We start from the raw sequence: 19,065 nt of genomic DNA on the forward strand, positions 1-19,065 counted from the left end.
CAGCGAGTCACCATTTGACGAAACGCGCACAACTACTTTAATAATCAAAACCTCACAAATTGCGCAAATATTTACGCGTGCAAGTTGTTCGACTTCTTGAATTGCAACACATGCTCAACCGATGCGAACTGCCCCTGTGCTATTTGTTTACCCGAAGCTCAGGAATTGACCACAATATTTCAGCCCCCGCACCCTTCAAACGACAAACAAATTGCCACGTTCGTGCTGCGGCTGCATGTGCACGTATTTTTCTCTATCTCACGTTTAATTTGTAAGTCGATGTGACGTGATCCCCTAAAACCATCTCCTAGCTGCTACTTATATATGAAACCCAATCGAGCTTCAGGTCCAGAGAGCCTGCTAGCAATCCTAGAAGCTGCTCCATACAAGCGCTCTCTCCACAAGGAGGAGGCAATCAATGGCTTCTCCGGTTGCATTATTCCCCATTGCGGCATTCGCCGTGCTGCCAGTCCTGTCACTTCTTGTAACCCCCATTTCCTGCCACGGGGATCCGATTTCGAGGCCAATCTATCTTCGGAACTACACCGCCACCAGCCGGTACACCACCTCAGTGCCGGCGGCCGGCTGGTGGTCATCGGGCGGCGCGACGTGGTACGGGAGCCCTTACGGCGCCGGCAGCGACGGTAAGTACATTCACGGATACTGATCGATCAGCGCAGGTGAAGCGTAGTAGTGGCTGCTCCTGACCTCCTGTAATGGCATGTCGGGTTCCGTTTGCAGGCGGTGCGTGTGGCTATCAAGGCACCGTCAGCCAGCGCCCGTTCTCGTCGATGATAGCCGCCGCCGGCCCTCCCCTCTTCAAGAACGGCAAAGGCTGCGGCGCGTGCTATCAGGTTAGTAATTACTATGAGCTAGCGAGGGCACTGTTAGTTTTTCTTAATTTTGTGTGCATGTACGTACATCCGTGTTCTAATAAGTTCTAACAATGTCTGTACTGTCGTGCTAATACGAAGATTAAGTGCACCGGCAACAAAGCCTGCTCCGGCCGTCCAGTGACCGTCACTATCACCGACTCCTGCCCCGGCGGGGTGTGCCTCGCCGAGGCGGCGCACTTCGACATGAGCGGCACGGCCTTCGGCGCCATGGCCAGCCGGGGCATGGCCGACCGCCTCCGCGCCGCAGGAGTCCTCAAGATCCAATACAAGAGGTGTTGCTGAGCTTGGAGCATACAATTTAGTGAAATTGATCTACCGCACACGATCGAGTGTGTAACGGAGGCTTACGAGAGCTAGTATATTTTGGCAGGGTGCCGTGCAACTACAACGGCATGGGGATCGCCTTCCGGGTGGACGCGGGCTCCAACCCGTTCTACCTCGCCGTGTTGATCCAGTACCAGAGCGGCGATGGCGACCTCGCCGCGGTGGACATCATGCAGCCGGGCGGCGCGTGGACGCCGATGAAGCACGCGTGGGGCGCCATGTGGCGCGCCAACTCCGACACCGGCAAGCCGCTGCGCGCGCCCTTCTCGGTCCGGCTCACCTCCGGCGCCGGCAGGGTGCTCGTCGTCAGGAACGCCATCCCCGCCGGCTGGCGCGCCGGCAGGACCTACCGGTCCACGGTGAACTACGCCACCTAAGGCGTTATTAGCAGTGCAGAGATTTTTTTTTTAGGTTAATGCTCCGGTCTGTGAACTCTTGCCCTGTCAACTGCCAAAAAAAGTTGGTCACGTGGGTCGGAAATGCGCGAGATGGTGTAAAATTTCTAGCTACGAGGAGCTATGCGAACTACCAGCATGAGTGCATGACCATCGACTTTCTCCACCATGCATCTGCTTCTGCTCCTCTCTCGTGATGCACAGTTGGTTCCTCATCACCAGTCACCACCGAACCAGACTCTAGAGGCCACTGTGCCTCGCTGTCTTTCCCAACCAATTAGACGTTGCGAGGGCAGACATTGTCGGCGACCGCTATGGTTGTGCTTCTGACGAAAGATGCGAAATATTTTCCCTTGGATCTTACTTTACTCTTCTGATTTTAAGATTTGAGCTGTAAGTTTCAGGGACTTGATAGGTGGAAAGCTGGCCTTTTCAGTCAGACATCAGGAGTCTGAAAGTCATTTGGGCTCAAAACTATTCTCACCCTTGGGATGTTTCTTAATTCCACTCTTGCCCTAGTTTTAGATTTCACCCCTAACTCCAGTACTATTTACTTGAAATAAAATCCTCAAAAGATGTCCCTAACTTAGCGAAACCAAATGCAAAATTGCTTATAAACAGATGAAGCAGTCAAAATGAATGGTATACACATGCAGCCATGTCCTCCGTTGCAGACCCATTGACGGGCCCATGTCCTCCGTCTAGACCCCTTGATGGGCCTTGCATGGGCCAACAACTACAGCGACGTGCAGGGCTGCCGTGATCCATGCGTTTTTGACTTGACCACATGCGAGCGACGGGACGCCGCCGCCGCGACCCACTGTGCTGCGCTGGTCTGCGGATGGCGCCAGGAGCCGGCCGGCGGAGACGTACGTCCGGTCAGTCCCGATACACACTCCACTCGTAGAGTTTCAAGCCTCAAAGATTTCATCATAAAAAAATATAGTTCTTAATACAAAGTGTGAAATAGTTGTTTCTATACATAAAATTATTTATTATTTTTCTTCCATCACAAGATCTATGGATTTCACGCCCCTCCATAACGCAAGTCTCCCTGTTTTTTTTAGCATTGAAGGACGCATAGACTTAAGGTCTTATCTAGAAACTAAGTATTATTTTTTCCTTCTCTTTTCAATAATTAGGGTGCCACATCAGCAAAAAAAACTATAAATAGAGGACTACAAATATACTTAGACACCATAGTAGAGTCTAAATTGGGACTGCTCTTAGCGCCCGCGCGAATTCCCAGTGAGCGGAGGAGCTCGCGGTGGCTGTAACACTTGGTGTGTTAATCACCAAGTAAATTAATCATGGCCATTAGTTTCAAACTCACGCGACAAATCACCAAAAAACTGAAACTTTGATTGTCAGCCTAGGCCGGACCGGTCTGACCGGTCGGGAAACCGGTCTGACCGGTGTGGCCTGTTTCAACCGTTTTAGGCCCACAGTATTTAAATCACCCTCTCACTCCCTCCCTCACCCACTCCCTCATCCCCACTGAGCTCAGCTCGCCCCTCCCGAGCTTGCCCTCTTCCCAAACCCTCCCTCTCCAAATCCCTCACTCAAATCAATTCCAAGGCGTGGGAAGGTTTCAATCAGCGTGGTGGATCATCTCCTCCTCGATTCCCTCCCTGGGGAGCCGTGGATCCAAGCTCTTCGCGGGGGAAGGACTCACCCAAGGTATTTTAGATAGGGATGGGTCGATCTCCTTTTCTAGATGATTTTAGGTGATTACCTTTGGTCAAACACGTCTAAATGCACCCATGAACTAGTTCCTAGGAGAGGTTTGGAGTTGGTGGGCGATTTTCGCCGCGCCAAGAAATCCTAGATTTTGGTCTGGGTAGGACCGGTCTGACCAGTCGGAGGGACCGGTCTGACCGGTAGGAGTTCGGACAGTCCGGCCATGTGTTCGGATACTCCGGGTTTGTGGCAGTCTGGACATTCCGGGTTTAGGTCCGGATTCTCCGGACTTGGGAGTCCGGATACTCCGAGAATACGTCTGGATACTCCGGATTTTTGGTCTCGAGTCGCACACAGGCCAGACCGGTCTGACCGATTTGGTATACTGGTCTGACCGGTGCTAGCAGGGCTGAGAGGGTTCAATTAGGGTTAGTTGGCACAATTGGTTAGAAATTGATTTTGTTGTTGATTACTTATAATTTTTGCAAGTCATGCATGCATTCTCTCATATCATATGTATATGCACACGTGTAGCAGCCGCGGCGGAGGAGGTTGTGTACGAGGTGGTTGCGGAGCCACAGGAGCCGCAGGGGCAAGCCCCGCAGCAGGAGGATCGTGGGGAGTCAGCCCAAGGCCCATCTCACCTTAGCACTGAGCCGCAGACTCAAGGCAAGCCCCGGTGCACATCCTATTATTTTAAATTTATGACACCTATATATGTCTCTATTGCTTGTGCATTAGGTTTAGGAATTGTTTGGAACTCTAATTGCATGATCCCTAAGTTTTCTTGAGTTGTACTAGTATGTATAGGACGATAGAAAAGCTATGCTTAATGGATCTCGGTAGAAGACGAGTGGCTTCTTGTCACTTGCGAGATATAGGATGTTTAGAGGCTGAGTAATTTCCGGTTACTCGCGAGATATGAGATATAATTATATTTCAGTACATGAGATGTTGAATTTGATATGGAATAAATGGAGAATTGAGACCGGACGGAAAATGATGAGGATACATAGGTATGATAGCAGGACAGGGTTCCTGGGTGTCTTAGTCCCGTTTGTGTCGATTAAGGACCGGTCATTGTCGGCAGTGCTGATCGGGGATTGAATTGTACTAACCGCATGCCGGGGGTAGGAGGTAGTCGAAACCGGTAAGCCGAGTACTGCCTTGCTTCGAAAGTACATGACTCCATCACACCTCCTGGGGTAGTCGAGTAGTCGCGGAGAAACGGTGATGCATATATTACTTTTAGTGATCTCACGTTGAGCTCGGGTTACCATATATTGGTGGGGCGGTTCTGTAGTTCGAGGCGGGGAGGGGAAAGGTCGGTGCATGGGGTCCGACGGGGCTTTTGCGTGCCGTGTTGGTTAGGTCCACCTTGCAAGGTTAAATCGAATTGATTCGCCGTGTCTCGCGGTTATGAAGGCCTTGATCTCTTTGCTGCATCGTAGTCTCATGATAGAATGAGGAGGATAAGTATAAATATGACAATGAACACATGGAATTATTATTTGATTGCACCAACATATTTGCCATAGTTGATTCATGCAAACATTAGATTAGAGTTAATTTGTATAGAATCTGGAGCTAAAATACTGAAAGTAAGAAATTATTTTAGTCGCTTTTCTGCAAAATAACCACCAGCCAAATGTCTTGCATGTCTAGGTATGTGGGCTAAGTTATACCCACTGGTCGGGTAAGTCTTACTGAGTATTAGTTGCTCAGGGTTGTTGCCACCATTAATTTGTTTCAGGGCACCCCGACGTCAATTTCTGCCTCTGTTGTGTCAAGTTCATCCGCCGGGATGCAGAGGGGTGGCAGGTCGTGGAGCGAGACCCTTAGGTTAGGGAGTCGGCGGGTTGCACACTTGAGGGCTAAGTGTGCAGCCCTCTGTTCTTGCCGGACCGGTTTGACCGGCCTGTGTACCGGTCTGACCGGTGTTTGTGCAGGGTTTTCATGCAGACCGGTTTGACCGGTTGGAGGAACCGGTCTGGCCGGTTGTGCAGAGGCAGCACACTAGTGTAGTTGTAGATCCTTTTTCTTTTGGAACTTGGTTATTTCCGTTGTAAAATTTGTAAACCATGTAATTTATGTACATTATGTAAGATATTGTGTATTTGAACTCGGTTTGTGAAAACTCTTGTATCCTAGTTTGTCACTTTGTTATATTTTCAATTATTTGTCGTGCTTGTAACATCTGCGCCCACCCTCGCGTGGGATTACCGGTGTTGTTTCGATCGGGCCGTGGGTTGAGAAAGGATCGCCAAATTAAGTCATTAAGCTAATGCGCCTGATGTATTCAAATGACGGCCATTATATTTAATTTAGACTGGCCCGGGACACAGCCGGCAAGGCGGCCAGGATCACGGCGAGCTGCCGCTCGTGGCAGCGTACGTGACGGGGGCTCTCCTCCGCGGCCGCCGTGCGATTGGAGGAGCCAGAGCGGGCGGGCGGGGCGGCACGAGCGGTCGTGACTTGGCGGAGTTGATTGGAGGACGACGAGATTTCCGGCGGTCCCGCCCGGTTGATCTGGGAAGGCGGCGGGGAGACTAGCTGACCGGGGAAAGGGGAGCCGTGTCTCGGGATTGGTAGGCGTGGACAACTGAAAATAACGGCCGCTCTGACTCGCAAACAGTAACTGGTGTGCTCAGATACGTATCACCTCGTGCCGGGCTGCGATCCCCTGACCCTTCTACTTGCCGTGCAGTGTTCCACACTTCCACCACAGATTTCTTCATGCCGGCATGAATTGAGAACACCCTCTGCCGGGACTCGATCAGCATGTGATCTGGAACTGAAAGTAACAGGTAAACATGGATGTGATCGATGAAATACACCATGCCTTACGAGCCAGGCACAGAGCAGGATTGATAGAGCTAAATTGGGCCGACAAGGGACAGTAGCTCTAGCTCTAGGAAGGCAAAGCAGCAGAGCGCTGGAATTGCTATGTTCCACCAGGCACCAATCAGATCGAGGATCGGACAAGTGATCTGCACACAAAAGGACCGGCCGGCCTAATGGTACTACTAGCCCGCTAGGTCAGTTAAGAGGTTCATTGTTAACTAGTAGTAGTACTTCTCATCTCTGCGCTCAGCATGTGGACCGTAGCCATGTGGCGTTGCACAAATCCAGCAGGGGAAGCAACCCGTGAGGTCTTGCTGCTTCCATGCACACACGCATGCCCACAGTTTGGCCGCCTATAAATAGAGCAGCGGCACAAGCTTCTACCCACACACCACAACCCTTTCATCTACTTGCCTCCTCGCCTACAAACCAATCCTTGAGAAGCAATTCGATCTGCAGCAGGCAGAGCATATAGCTAGACGCAGCAGGAAGAAACAGCTATGGCGGCTTCCAGGTCCCAGCTTCTGTTCTTCGTTGCGGTTGCGGCAATGGCCTCGCTGTCGCTGCTCCACCCCTGCGATTCCATCGAGTTCCATCGCAAGCTCTCCGGCTGGTCCAGCGACGGCGGCGCGACGTGGTACGGCGCCGCTACTGGGGCTGGAAGCGATGGTATGTTGCTCTGTCACAGTATTCGGCTAGCGAGTTAATTATTTTTTAGAAGAATTCTTGCCTCATTTCTCGACGACATTCTGAATACACGTAGGTGGCGCGTGCGGCTACCAGGGTGCCGTCGACCAGGCGCCGTTCTCGTCCATGATCGCCGCCGGCAGCCCTTCCATCTACAAGTCCGGCATGGGCTGCGGCTCTTGCTTCCAGGTGCGTAACTGTGCACAATGTGTAAAATTAAGTTCGCTGATACGGTACCTGCACAATGCATCTGCAGCAACTGTACATATGTGATGAGTTTCCATGCACTTGACGTCACCGACTCACTGGAAATATTTCAGGTGAAATGCACCGGCAATGACGCTTGCTCCGACAACCCGGTGACCGTCGTGATCACCGACGAGTGTCCGGCCGGCGGCCCGTGCACGAACGAGCCGGTCCACTTCGACCTGAGCGGGACGGCGTTCGGCGCCATGGCCAAGCCCGGCCAGGCCGACAAGCTGCGCGCCGCCGGTGTCCTCAAAGTCCAGTACACCCGGTAAGCATGCTACCGAACTGTCCTTTGCGTATATTCCTTCCAATAATCTCCTCGATCTGGCTTAATTTTCTTACAAACGATGCGCGCGATGTTACGTTGTGCAGCGTGCCGTGCAGCTGGCCCGGCGTGCAGCTAACCTTCGTCGTGGACGCCGGCTCGAACCCCAACTACCTCGCCGTGCTCGTCAAGTACCAGAACGGCGACGGCGACCTCTCCGGCGTCGAGCTGATGCAGACCGGCGCCGGGGCGGCGTGGGCGCCCATGCAGCAGTCGTGGGGCGCCGTCTGGAAGTACAACGCCGGGTCGGCGTTGCAGGCGCCCTTGTCAATCCGCCTGACCTCCAGCTCCGGCAAGCCGCTCGTCGCCAGCAACGTCATCCCCGTCGGGTGGAAGCCCGGCTCCGCCTACCAGTCGGCGGTCAACTACTGATGGTCGATCGATATAGCCGTAACGTTGTGTGCCGAGTGCACGTGTGTAGTATCTATCTGCGTACTGTTTGTGTGTTTGGACTTACAAGTGATCACAACAGTGGTTGCATTGGCAAAGACTAATTGGAAGTAATAAGGGCAGGATAGGCAGAGGAGGAGGAGGCGCAGGTGTGTGCGAGCATAGTTCTCCCCTCTTCGCCGACACGTGTTGTGTATGTGTGTGTGTATCATTGTTTGTATGGCAGCTCGGTATCACTGCTGAATGGAATACTAAGACTTGTGTGTTTTCTTCTTAATGCATACCCCTTCTCTGTTTCATAGTGTAATAATAATAACTCGTTCAAGGTATATGTCAAGACGTCATTATAACATTTTATTACAGACACGATACTTCTTCGGGAAGAAGCCGCCTAAAACTTCGCATTAGAGGCCTGATAAGGATGTTCAGAACAAGCAGGTCATAAAGCAGGCAAATGTTAGGAGTCGCTCAGGCTATTGGCAGTCAAACCATCGCACAAGGCCCAATAACTATATTTTGTTGCGGAACAAAAATTTTTTTGTTCCCGAATAAATTATTTGTATTGCTAGAACAATTAAAAAATTATTCCAGAATAAAATAAATTTGTTCTACGGGCCAATTTATTAGATCAGTTTAGATCCAATAACATAAAATATGTAGTGGGTGATAAGTCTGTTGGGTTCACCCGACCCGTGTGACCCCAGCAGCGCCCCCGTAAAGCAGGGGAATATACGCGTCTTGTCTAAATTCTGACGTTTGAAACCTCGACAAAAAAAAACATGAACTAACCTGTACCTGAGTCTGGGCCTATATTTCCAGTTACGCATACTTCGTATGCCATCATGGCTCACATGTTAGTTGGGCTTACGTAGTCTGGGCCTCTATGAATCAAAGCTGGTCAGTTCCAAATCCATGGCCCACTCGGAACTCGGGTCTAACGGAATGCACGTGCGGAAAAGATAAAGAGAAGTTCAGAGAGGTGACCGCAGCGCCACTGTTAACTGAAGCAAATTCCAAACCCCTGAAAGCGTTGGAACCACCAATCACGGACCAAACCGAGCAAAGTGCGCACACAACAGTCTCCCCGCTCACAGAAAGTCAAATAAGATGCGAAATTTTGCCCAGGCGCAACCACCCTGCTCCAGTCGCGGCGGCGGCCCTCCCGAATCGACGACGTGCGCCGCCCAGGGGATCGGAACCGGCGACGTCTGAAAGGAGAGAGCGAGCTTTGGGCTCACGCTGATGAGGCGAGGGACGGACCAAACTGCTCGGCGTCGATCCACGGCTCGGTCGCGGGGCGCCCACGCCGTCCCAACTCTGCTCACCCACGAGTAGGGCACGGTCCGTACATATAATATGACCCGGCCGGCCCCGGGCGCGGCGCGGATAGGTAGCACGTACGGGCGCGCACGTACATCGGCCGGCATATTATTTAACGTACACGCACGGCGTACAAATCAGATACGTACGCATATGCATACGGCCGACTGCACTTGCACTGCACACCACATACACGTTGCAAAAGAAATGACAAGTACTCATGCCGGAACTGATCTTTTGTTTATCCAAATCTCCGGGAGTTGGGAGGGCACGATCGTCTCCGGATCGGCCGATCAGGCCCCAGTTGACCTACGTGCTCGCTCGCTTTTCAATTTCTCCCCAAATCAGGCCCGCACGTCCGCCTCCATTATGCACGGGACACAAAGCGTATTTGCTGCCACGTCCGGGGCCCCTGCCAAACCGCAAGCTGCAATCTCGCAATTCACCAGCCTACATCAAGCGGCTGCCCACTGGCCCGGCCTAGCTAGTTCTCGATCCCCATCTCCGATCAAACAGGAGCCCGCCGAGACGCCCCATGGCCGCCAGTCGTCGTCCCAGCGCGTTCCAGTTCGCCGCAACCGCCACGGCGGCGTCAGTGATGGTCCTATCATCGCTTCTCGCGAGCCCCGCCTACTGCGCCGACGACGGGGCTCCGGATCAGCTGGAGTCCGTGATCGGGCACCCGCAGCGGCGGAACGGCACCACCACCGGCGGCAGGAGGGGCCTCCGGGCGCCGGCGCGGGGCTACGGCTGGTCCTACGGCGGCGCCACCTGGTACGGCAGCCCCTACGGCGCCGGCAGCGACGGTGAGTGCGTCCCGTTCTATATATTACCTGTACCAAGCATTGCGCGATTCGGACCCAGAAATATACGGACGAATGATTCAGGACCTTCATTCACATTGGCCGTGCACAGGTGGCGCGTGCGGTTACCAGGGCGCCGTCAGCCAGCGCCCCTTCCGGTCCATGATCGCCGCCGGCGGGCCGTCCCTCTTCAAGAACGGCAAAGGGTGCGGCGCGTGCTACCAGGTCAGCATCCCTCGCGCGCTCTGTGGTCGCCGCTGTTTTACTGTATTGGAGCAGTTAGTTTGTGAAGCACGCGGCCGGCCGCGCACAGTTGTATACCTCCAGACTAAAAGGGTCCATGCATGCTACTGCGATGGTTTATGAATGCGCAGATCAAGTGCGCCGGCAACAGGGCCTGCTCCGGCCGGCCGGTCACCGTCACCATCACCGACTCCTGCCCCGGCGGTGCCTGCCTCGCCGAGTCGGCGCACTTCGACATGAGCGGCACGGCCTTCGGCGCCATGGCCAACCGCGGCATGGCCGACCGCCTCCGCTCCGCCGGAATCCTCAAGATACAATACAAGAGGTAGCTGTAGGTGCCACATTGCCATTGAACTGACTAATAATTTAATTCTAGTGAAGTTACTCATGCGCGCATGGCTGCTGATGCTCTCATGTACTGAATGGTGCGGCGTGGCATTGCCTTTGAACTGTGTGTGTAGGGTTCCGTGCAACTACAACGGCGAGACCATCAACTTCAAGGTGGACGCCGGGTCCAACCCCTACTACCTCGCCGTGCTGGTCATGTACGTGGGCGGCGACGGCGACGTCGCCAAGGTGGACGTCATGCAGGCCGGCTGCAACTCGTGGACGCCGATGCAGCAGTCGTGGGGCGCCGTGTGGCGCGTCAACTCCAACGACGGCAAGCCGCTGCGCGCGCCCTTCTCGGTCCGCATCACCTCGGCCTCCGGCAAGGTGCTCGTCGCCAGGAACGCCATCCCCGCCGGCTGGGGCGCCGGGGCGACCTACAGGTCCACGGTGAACTACGGCTACTGATCCAGGCGCGCGGCAGGTCCAAGTTTGGGAGGGGTCTTGCCTAGTCAGAGTTGTGGAAAGAGTTTAGTGTGTACTGTGCGTCCGGGAAACGCCAGAGTCCGCGTTAGAAGAGGAGGTTCGGTAGGGTACGTGTTCTTCCCTGCACGGTCTTATTGGAGTGTTTTCCCTAGTGATGTTCCGGTGTGTCCAGTGCAGAAACTGCAGAGCTGGAGTTACAGCACCACCAAGTGTGTGCTGATCGATGTACCAAAGTATTGTTAAGAACTCTCTCCTACTCCTAGCTTTCGTTTGGAGCAAAGACATGGCACTAAGAGTGTTCAGCGTTTGTGCTATTAAAATGGCTTAGTTTTATGCCACCTTTCTGGCTGATACTCCAATATATAGAATGAATGAATTATTCTGTGGAATGTCACTGCTGTTGGGTACTTGACGTGGGCCGAATTTTTCCATGTTGTGGACTACTGTTGCAAAAAGAGGCCCATCATAATTAGCCTAACCGGCCCATGGAGTGGCTCTAGTCGCTGGAATGGCCCAGCTCCACCCCTGATGACGATGATCTAATATAAGGATGTATTACACTATTATATACTGTAGGATGATAGCCCATGTAATTTGTAATTATAAAATTGTTTTTCACTAATTTGTCCAAGCGAAAGGGTTTGTAGTCTAGTGATTACAAGAGCCTCAGTAGCACCTGAGGTCCTAGGTTCGATTCCCCATGTCGAGCGAATATTCTGGAATTTAACGGCATTGTGCATTCAGTGGTAGACGTTGTTCCCGTCGACAGCGAGGCGTCTGTGGTGACTTTGTCAATTTTAAAGATTTGCCGGCTCAGTCTTCGAAGATGCTCATAGGGGTAGCATTTGTGTACGTGCCTTCATAGGAGTGTGAGTGTGCGTGCTTTGTAAGTGTCTGCGTTGTACTGCGTAATTTAAAAAAAAAAACTAATTTGTCCAAACCCAATATGTTGTGCCGCTCAGTGGCACCACTCCAGCAAGCAAGGTGGGTATGTTCATGCACCCGCATACAATCCATTTCAAGAAGGGTTTTGTCCGTGAACCCACATATAGTCCATTTTGTTTGTGATTCCGCATATAGGGTATTTCAAATGGGTGAACAATCCCACATGTATCCCTACCCACCTACAAAGAATCTATTTATGAGGCCATATACACCACCGAGGATCCCGCACTGCTATTGAACCTTCCTGTTCACATTGTTCAATAACATATATAGTCACGAGTCAGTTTACTTATTAACTGCCATGCTAAATTAAGATCAAATTCTGTTGCAATTTGAAGAACCGCCACTACAGTATGAGGATTCTAGAACCGATCATGGAAATGCATATTATATTTGAAGATTCAGTTTGGGACTTTGTTGTGGTGGTGCCTCTTTGGGCACCAATTCCTTAATTCTAGGGAGAAATCTATATATAGGTTGGTTGTACTGGCAATTTGTCTAGCCATTGATGAATTTGCTCTTCAAGGTGAGAACAAATGGTCCGGCCTTTTACTGATTAGACCATTGAAACAACGCTTCTGGGTGGGCATATCCCCCCCCCTTGCAGGTGTTGTTTTTTAGGGGGAGGGGGGGATTAACAGTATAACTCCGATACTCACAATGCACACACATTTACTCTTATGAACACGCGTACGCAAATTCTACCCCATAAGATTCTTCGAAACCTGATTCGGTAAATTCTAAAGATTGACAAAGTCACCACAGACATCTCGCTGTCGATGGAAACGTAGCCTAACACTGAAAGCACAACGCCATTAAGTCCTAGAATATTCGCTCCCACGAGAAGTCGAACCTCGGATCAGAGGTACTACCGAGACTCTTGTAACCACTAGGCTATAGTGGTGTAAGAAATTAAAAATTATTTTTGTGTGGTAGCTCACTATTGCAACATATCTTGTTATTCTTCAATAATCATAGTGCGGTTCCTAACTAGGCAGAGATAGGAGTGATCTTGGGGTCATTATATCACCTTGAGGTAATTAGTGAAAGTGCAATGATTAATGAAGCTTTCGTGTTACAAACTGATGGTACAGATGGGGGCATTTATTTTTACCATCGGTCCAATTCAAAAACAGTGTGTATAAATATCATTGTCTTGGTCGATTCTAGGCACTAGCTAGTGACTGTGATAACGGTTTATTTTTACAATTGGTTCTAGTTTAAAATATTCACTAATAGTAGATTTATTCCACCAATTTGTTGTTGTATTTTGAAAATTTATTCATAGTTGGATATAGACGACTTTTAACAAAAAATGTATTCTAAATTTATTTATGCAGAGTCATCTTGGTGACTAAACTCTGGTTTGCAGTCAATTTGGCAGTCATAATTTGCTGTGGTTGGCCTTTTCTTGTCATTGTTCACTCATTGCAGTGCTTATAACTTCTAAATAGGAACTTATTAGAAAATTAGATACGCTTTACATCGCTAAAAGAATTATTAACATATGTGTATATAAAAAGTATTCATGGGATTATTTAAGTTCTAAGTTGGGTGTAATGAAAATCGTATTTATTCTAAATAACATAGTCGTCCAGCCGGATTAGAGTCACTGTGTTTTTTTAGAATAAATTAAAATACATTTCAAGGTTTGAGATCTTAAATAATTAACCATGCACCTACCCCCTCTAATAATCAAACTATGCCACACATGACATGCACAGTTGGTTTGTTCTCCAACCTCATCTCGCCATCTCGGCATGCATATGCATGGTGGGGCAAACTTAGAGATTCATTAGCTAAGATCACACAGGATGGATATGATTGCGGCACTTGGCATGCATGGTGTTGTGCTCACGTATCTAGTCATCAATGACTTACTATGTCCTTGATTAATGCTACTTCCTCCGTTCCAAATTATAAGACATTCCAATAATTTTATAGAGTCAAAGTTTTTATATTTGACCAAATTTATATAATAGAATAATGACATTTATTATATAAACTAAGTACCATTAGATTCTTTATTAGTTATATTTATATAGTACATCAATTTGGTATCATAAATATTTATATTTCTCTCTATAATCTTGGTCAAACTTGAGATTGCTTTAGCTCTCCAAGATTCTTGGGATGTCTGATAATTTGGAACGGAGAGAGTAGTAAGTAAATTGGTTATCAATATTCAGACAATATCTCTCGGATTGAAGATAGTGGCCTACTACACGCTGATCAGATGGCGTGGCTTGATTTTTTTTTCAAAGGCTTGCAGAAGCACCACTATATCATTTAAGAGAGAAGCAAGTCCAAGAGTTTACAGTACGATATTATTACATAAAACTAGCATAATACCCGTATATTACTACAGATAATATAACATACCTACATAATACCACCAACTTTGAGCTCTTTTACTCCGTACACAGGCCATGCCGTGATCTACGAAGTGTTGATTGTTTGTGTTTTAATTCGGTTTTTGATTGATTTGTTCAGATTTCGTTAGAATTTTGATTGATTTATTCGGGTTCCAATTAGGATTCCGATTGACGGACCAAAGAAATCATTGCTCGTTGTAGAAATAAGTAGAGCTAGATATGAAAACATTCAAACTCTAGAAAGAAGTAAACATTAGACATAAAAGATAACTCTGGATCACCGCTGGCCAGCTTCCTCCATCTTAAAGTATAGCTGCATTTCGAATTTTTCAAAATGAAACATTTTCAATTTTGACTACAAATAGAAAAATAATTATGAAGATTAATAATATAAAAATTTAGATTATTGCGAAACCAAGTATCATAATATGTAACCATTTCTATTAGAAAATTTTTATTTTGAGATATTATTGGTCAAAGTTTAAATATATAATTTTGAAAAAAACCTAAACGTAACTATATTCTAGAACTAAGGGAGTAATAAACACAAAGCACCTCTGAAACCTCTCCAAAACATCGGCAACTGAATGCACCATGCATGTCATCGCAACAAATTAGCACGAGTGAGCGCGAGAGCAGCACAGAGGTTCCGTGCAAAATCCAAATGCTAATGGTGAAAGTGATAAACTTTAGCACTAGCTCCTCCAAATGGAAGTGCTAATGAGTGGGCTAGATTTTAATCAAGATAAAAAATGTAGCATGTGTATAAGTATTAATACATGCTAAAGTTTAGCTCTCAACTTTAGCTCCTCCAAATAGGATCTAAGTTATATCCAGGATGTCAACAGGTCTGTGCAGGATCAAGGTTGCGGAACCGTTCCTTGACATGTCGTCACCGTGTCGACATTGATTCTGTATCTACTAGCTCCAAATTCAAGGTTGTCAGTAACGTGTAATGGCGTTATGCTGGTGGCTTTACTAGTCAACTTGGCTGTTTAGTATAGTTTTTTTTCTGTGCCTATGTGCTCTATCCAAATACACGTACTATTCATGCGGTCCTACCAATATTTTAGAAGGAAGATAAAAGTTAGTACACTTTAGCTGATTTAACTGTAGTCCTAATAGCAATAGGGACAAATGCACACCAGCAGGTTTCTTTCTCCTTTTGCAACTCTGAACAAACTGGGTTGTGTTATTGTTCAGCCCAGAGCTTTTATTACATACAATTTGCTATATATGTACTCGTACTCCATATATATTTTACAAACAATACAAATCTTCCTTTCAAGAACGAATGAAATAAACAACACAAGTGAGAAATCGTGAAGCAGTAAATATTTACCCACAAGAAGAATATCAAGAGGGAAGCCGACGACTCTCTCGTCCCTCTATTATTCCGTGGCCGCTCAGAGTGTTCACGCCCAGATGGCTAGCATGGACATCAGCGCCGTCCCAAGCAGCAACGTGACACTGAGGATAACCTGCAGCTTCCAATTGTTCTGCACCCTAGGGTTCATGAAGTCTTCGGCAAGAAGGTCTACGAGGGCCATGTAGTTCAGGATACCAGCAGCGGCCGCGGTGAGGACCCCTTCGGTGATCAGGGCTCTGGGGCTGTTCTCATTGTAAGCTGAAGAGATGCCGATGCCAATCGCCACTCCGACGGGCGTGGTGAGTGAAAAGAAGAGCGCCATTATCACGACAGACCTGAGGCGGAATCTGGCCTGCAAGAACCAAAAGACTTCATCATCACCTAATGATCATTATTTTATGTTTCTCATTTATTCATGCACATCTCTTTATTATCTCTATTGAGTTTAGAGGGAGCTTGACGAGTTTCTCGTTCCATGACATATCCCTAGCTAGAGGGTTTGCCCCTCTCAATGCAACTTCAGGATTTATACTTCTCTCTCGACGATGCCTCACTAGCATGCATGTAGGTCCAAGACGTTATATGTAAATGAGATGAGGCGAGGAAAATTCTTATATGAGAGAAGAACACGACTTAAATGGAAATTTATTTTCCTAATATAAACAGGATTGCATAATTATTTTGGATTGGCTGGAAATTAAATGTGTTTGGTTTGCAAAATCAGACTTCAAATTTCTAATAAGTACAAGATAATTGAACTGCTTTAAATTTCAAGTTTTCTTGGTAATTAATATCTCTATTATGTAATAATTCCCCTCCTAAAATAGCATTCCGGCCGTATCTGAAGCAATCCAACTAGTAGAATATATGACTATAGTGTTTTGGTCTTGCATACATACAATAATACTAAATGATGAATTTAGAGTTTCCATGAGACCTTATTGATTTTGTAGAAATGGGGTTGATTTGAGAAATATTGCGGGGACTTTATCAACAAGGTATGTCTAAATTCAAAATCTGCTTTTGCCTGAGATTTAATGATTCTACTAGGTATATAATTAAACGGTACTCCCTCCGGCCCAAAATAAGTGTCCATTTCAAAATTTTCAAACACATTACTAGTAGTGAAAAATGATCATGTTACCCCTAATTAACTATATCAATTGTGACTAAAAACTACATTGTTTATTTGATTTCCTAAATCCTCAATAAAAGCAAATGCATTGGAACTAGAAAAATAGTATTTACTTAAGCATTTGATTGGCTCCATGCACTTCTCTATATTTTTTCTTGGTATTTAATATTGCTTTAATTAGATAGACTTTAGAACACTCTTTATGGGATAAAATTTGAAGGCTAAACAAACATTTATTTTGAGATGGAGGGAGTAGCATTTAAATTTTTAGGCTATTCCAGTAGGTACAACTGTATAACAATCTAGAGAGATCGAATCATAAGATTTAGGGCATAATTGGCTCCATCTCCAAAATTTCTAGAGCTAGAAATGGCCAGGTTCGTGAATCAAGCCCTTATTCTTCAATATAAGAGTGCTCGTCACATTTATTGATATGGATATTCCAAATTTCAAAGCTAAGTATGAATTATAAGTGATTCCATGTGCTGATGATATTATAAGTGATTGTTAATTTTCTGGCCCCGATGAGTCTTGTAGAGGAATACATTCATACCTGCACAATGCATCCTCCAAACCCTATCCCTTCGAAGAACTGATGAAATGTTAACGCAGCCAAGAGCGGTCTGATCGTGCTGGGACTCTCAGATGCACCTAAAGACATTCCGATGATCACCGAGTGCACAATGATCCCCAGCTCCAGCACCTTGAGATATTCAATCAATGACAATTATATAAGAAAATTAACGCCCGCACTTGCATAAATTTTAGATTTCCAATAAACAATTGCAAGTATAATCTTAAAATTAAATGGACATCTAACATTCAAACTTTTGCTACTTATGGTGAAATTTTAGCGGTAGGATTTGTGTCGACAAGCCCTCATCCGGATATTGATTTGTCTAGCTAGCATATGTCTGATACTTTTAGTAATTATCTTGTAATTAGGTGCTTGTTGGATATGTTTGCCCCATTATCTAGAAGCTTAAAGTGCCTTTTGTACTTGAGCAGCAGCAAAAGTTTTATTCGATGCATCAATACCTAGCCACAAGCCACCTATATATAGTGTGGTTGTACGGATTGGTCACCTGTGAAATGACGCGGTGGCGTATGAGCTTCGCGCCCTCGTCGATGTTCGAAGTCGATGACGACGACGCGATCAAGGCAGGCATCCCGTGGCTGTGGCTGTGGCCATGGTGGTGCGCATGGTCTGGAGTCTCCAGGTCTCCGACGGCCGCAGCGCTCTTGGCGCGCGCGCGCTGGAAGTAGCCCGTGGCGATGGTGTCGACAACAAGAGAGGCGATGGCGGCAAGCATGGCGACGAGGCCCGCGAACGGGAACTTCTGCCAGGGCCCGTCGACGAGGCACGGCGAGCCGAGCTTCTCGAAGGCGTCCGGGAGGATGTGCACGAAGGCCGTGGCGAGAATGACGCCGGCGGCGAAGGCCTTTACGGCGATGAAGAGGTCGGTGTCCGGGTGGAGAGCCGGGAACCTCCGGCCGAGCGAGGGGATCGCGCAGCCCACGGAGCTGGCGACTAGGATGGAGAAGATGGCGATTATCTTGAGCGTGAGCGCCCTCCCCTTGTCGCTGTCCTCATTGCCGGCCGAGCACTCGCAGTCGGCAACGGCGAGCATCGGAAGCGATGCCTCGGCGAGGAGGCACAAGCAGGCAGCGAGCTTGTTGAGATCGGCAGCCATGTTTAGGTTAAGGGAGAGAGAGAGAGAGAGGACGAATTGAACAGTGCTCACCGCGTATGCTTACATATACTAGTATAGGCATATGATAGCGCTGCCAAAACCCTGATCGAGGACGTAATTAAAAAATGAAGATGTAGCGAGATGCCAATGTCAACATAATCGTGTAGAAAATTTCTTGAAAACTGACAACACGGCATCTCGATCGATTGGTCAGATCTTATCAAAAGGATCGGATTAGGTCATGGTGGTTTAGCTAGTACAATGTGATAGTATATAGTACTCCAACCGTAAATACTTTTATTTAGGACAGCTCCAGAAGTTAATTTATTTATGGACGGTATATCATCCGTTTATTACAACGTACGTCAGCTGCATATCTGGCTTGAACGGCAGCGGTTTTACCCGTTTATTCGTTTTGCTTGACAGACAGAGATGCCCTTTTGCTTTGTCTCTCACTTGTCACATGGAGGGGGGGAGTGATATTTCAAAAATTTATTGATTATCGGCATGGGTAAATTAATTATGTTATTACCGAAATTTCATGTGATGTGTCTAGCTCACGTGTTAGACGTGTAATA

The 19,065-nt window shown here is 47.9% G+C and overlaps 4 protein-coding genes across 4 annotated transcripts; 3 read left to right on the forward strand and 1 right to left on the reverse strand.

Annotated features, from left to right (window-relative positions):
- The first annotated feature begins 382 nt into the window (after positions 1–382).
- On the forward strand, positions 383–1,597 carry LOC120640268 (expansin-B5-like). Its single transcript, XM_039916121.1, has 5 exons — positions 383–644; positions 742–854; positions 975–1,168; positions 1,239–1,254; positions 1,313–1,597. The coding sequence occupies exons 1-5, from the start codon at positions 419–421 to the stop codon at positions 1,595–1,597; spliced, it is 834 nt and encodes a 277-aa protein (XP_039772055.1). The 5' UTR covers positions 383–418.
- Positions 1,598–6,538: 4,941 nt separating this feature from the next.
- LOC120642713 (expansin-B15-like) lies at positions 6,539–8,056 on the forward strand. The gene is made up of 4 exons (XM_039919280.1): positions 6,539–6,808; positions 6,903–7,015; positions 7,147–7,343; positions 7,448–8,056. The coding sequence occupies exons 1-4, from the start codon at positions 6,640–6,642 to the stop codon at positions 7,770–7,772; spliced, it is 804 nt and encodes a 267-aa protein (XP_039775214.1). The 5' UTR covers positions 6,539–6,639; the 3' UTR covers positions 7,773–8,056.
- Positions 8,057–9,639: 1,583 nt separating this feature from the next.
- On the forward strand, positions 9,640–11,259 carry LOC120642712 (expansin-B5-like). The gene is made up of 4 exons (XM_039919279.1): positions 9,640–9,916; positions 10,026–10,138; positions 10,288–10,481; positions 10,618–11,259. Exons 1-4 carry the CDS (start codon positions 9,646–9,648, stop codon positions 10,949–10,951), a joined length of 912 nt encoding a protein of 303 aa, XP_039775213.1. The 5' UTR covers positions 9,640–9,645; the 3' UTR covers positions 10,952–11,259.
- Positions 11,260–15,391: 4,132 nt separating this feature from the next.
- Positions 15,392–18,497, reverse strand: LOC120642714 (zinc transporter 9-like). Its single transcript, XM_039919281.1, has 3 exons — positions 17,879–18,497; positions 17,347–17,496; positions 15,392–16,010 (listed from the first exon to the last, which is right to left on the reverse strand). The coding sequence occupies exons 1-3, from the start codon at positions 18,485–18,487 to the stop codon at positions 15,705–15,707; spliced, it is 1,065 nt and encodes a 354-aa protein (XP_039775215.1). The 5' UTR covers positions 18,488–18,497; the 3' UTR covers positions 15,392–15,704.
- Positions 18,498–19,065: the final 568 nt, after the last annotated feature.

Source organism: Panicum virgatum, chromosome 7K, assembly GCF_016808335.1.
Source record: "Panicum virgatum strain AP13 chromosome 7K, P.virgatum_v5, whole genome shotgun sequence".
Taxonomy (NCBI): Eukaryota; Viridiplantae; Streptophyta; class Magnoliopsida; order Poales; family Poaceae; genus Panicum; species Panicum virgatum.

Excerpts from the sequence above, each read along its gene's own strand:
- LOC120640268 (XM_039916121.1), top strand. The coding sequence starts at position 419 with ATGGCTTCTCCGGTTGCATTATTCCCCATTGCGGCATTCGCCGTGCTG. Across the intron at positions 645-741 it reads TTACGGCGCCGGCAGCGACG|GCGGTGCGTGTGGCTATCAA; the intron begins GTAAGTACATTC and ends TTCCGTTTGCAG. Across the intron at positions 855-974 it reads GCTGCGGCGCGTGCTATCAG|ATTAAGTGCACCGGCAACAA; the intron begins GTTAGTAATTAC and ends GCTAATACGAAG.
- LOC120642713 (XM_039919280.1), top strand. The coding sequence starts at position 6,640 with ATGGCGGCTTCCAGGTCCCAGCTTCTGTTCTTCGTTGCGGTTGCGGCA. Across the intron at positions 6,809-6,902 it reads TACTGGGGCTGGAAGCGATG|GTGGCGCGTGCGGCTACCAG; the intron begins GTATGTTGCTCT and ends GAATACACGTAG. Across the intron at positions 7,344-7,447 it reads CTCAAAGTCCAGTACACCCG|CGTGCCGTGCAGCTGGCCCG; the intron begins GTAAGCATGCTA and ends TACGTTGTGCAG.
- LOC120642712 (XM_039919279.1), top strand. The coding sequence starts at position 9,646 with ATGGCCGCCAGTCGTCGTCCCAGCGCGTTCCAGTTCGCCGCAACCGCC. Across the intron at positions 10,139-10,287 it reads GGTGCGGCGCGTGCTACCAG|ATCAAGTGCGCCGGCAACAG; the intron begins GTCAGCATCCCT and ends ATGAATGCGCAG. Across the intron at positions 10,482-10,617 it reads CTCAAGATACAATACAAGAG|GGTTCCGTGCAACTACAACG; the intron begins GTAGCTGTAGGT and ends CTGTGTGTGTAG.
- LOC120642714 (XM_039919281.1), bottom strand. The coding sequence starts at position 18,487 with ATGGCTGCCGATCTCAACAAGCTCGCTGCCTGCTTGTGCCTCCTCGCC. Across the intron at positions 17,497-17,878 it reads GCCACCGCGTCATTTCACAG|GTGCTGGAGCTGGGGATCAT; the intron begins GTGACCAATCCG and ends GAATATCTCAAG. Across the intron at positions 16,011-17,346 it reads TTGGAGGATGCATTGTGCAG|GCCAGATTCCGCCTCAGGTC; the intron begins GTATGAATGTAT and ends TGGTTCTTGCAG.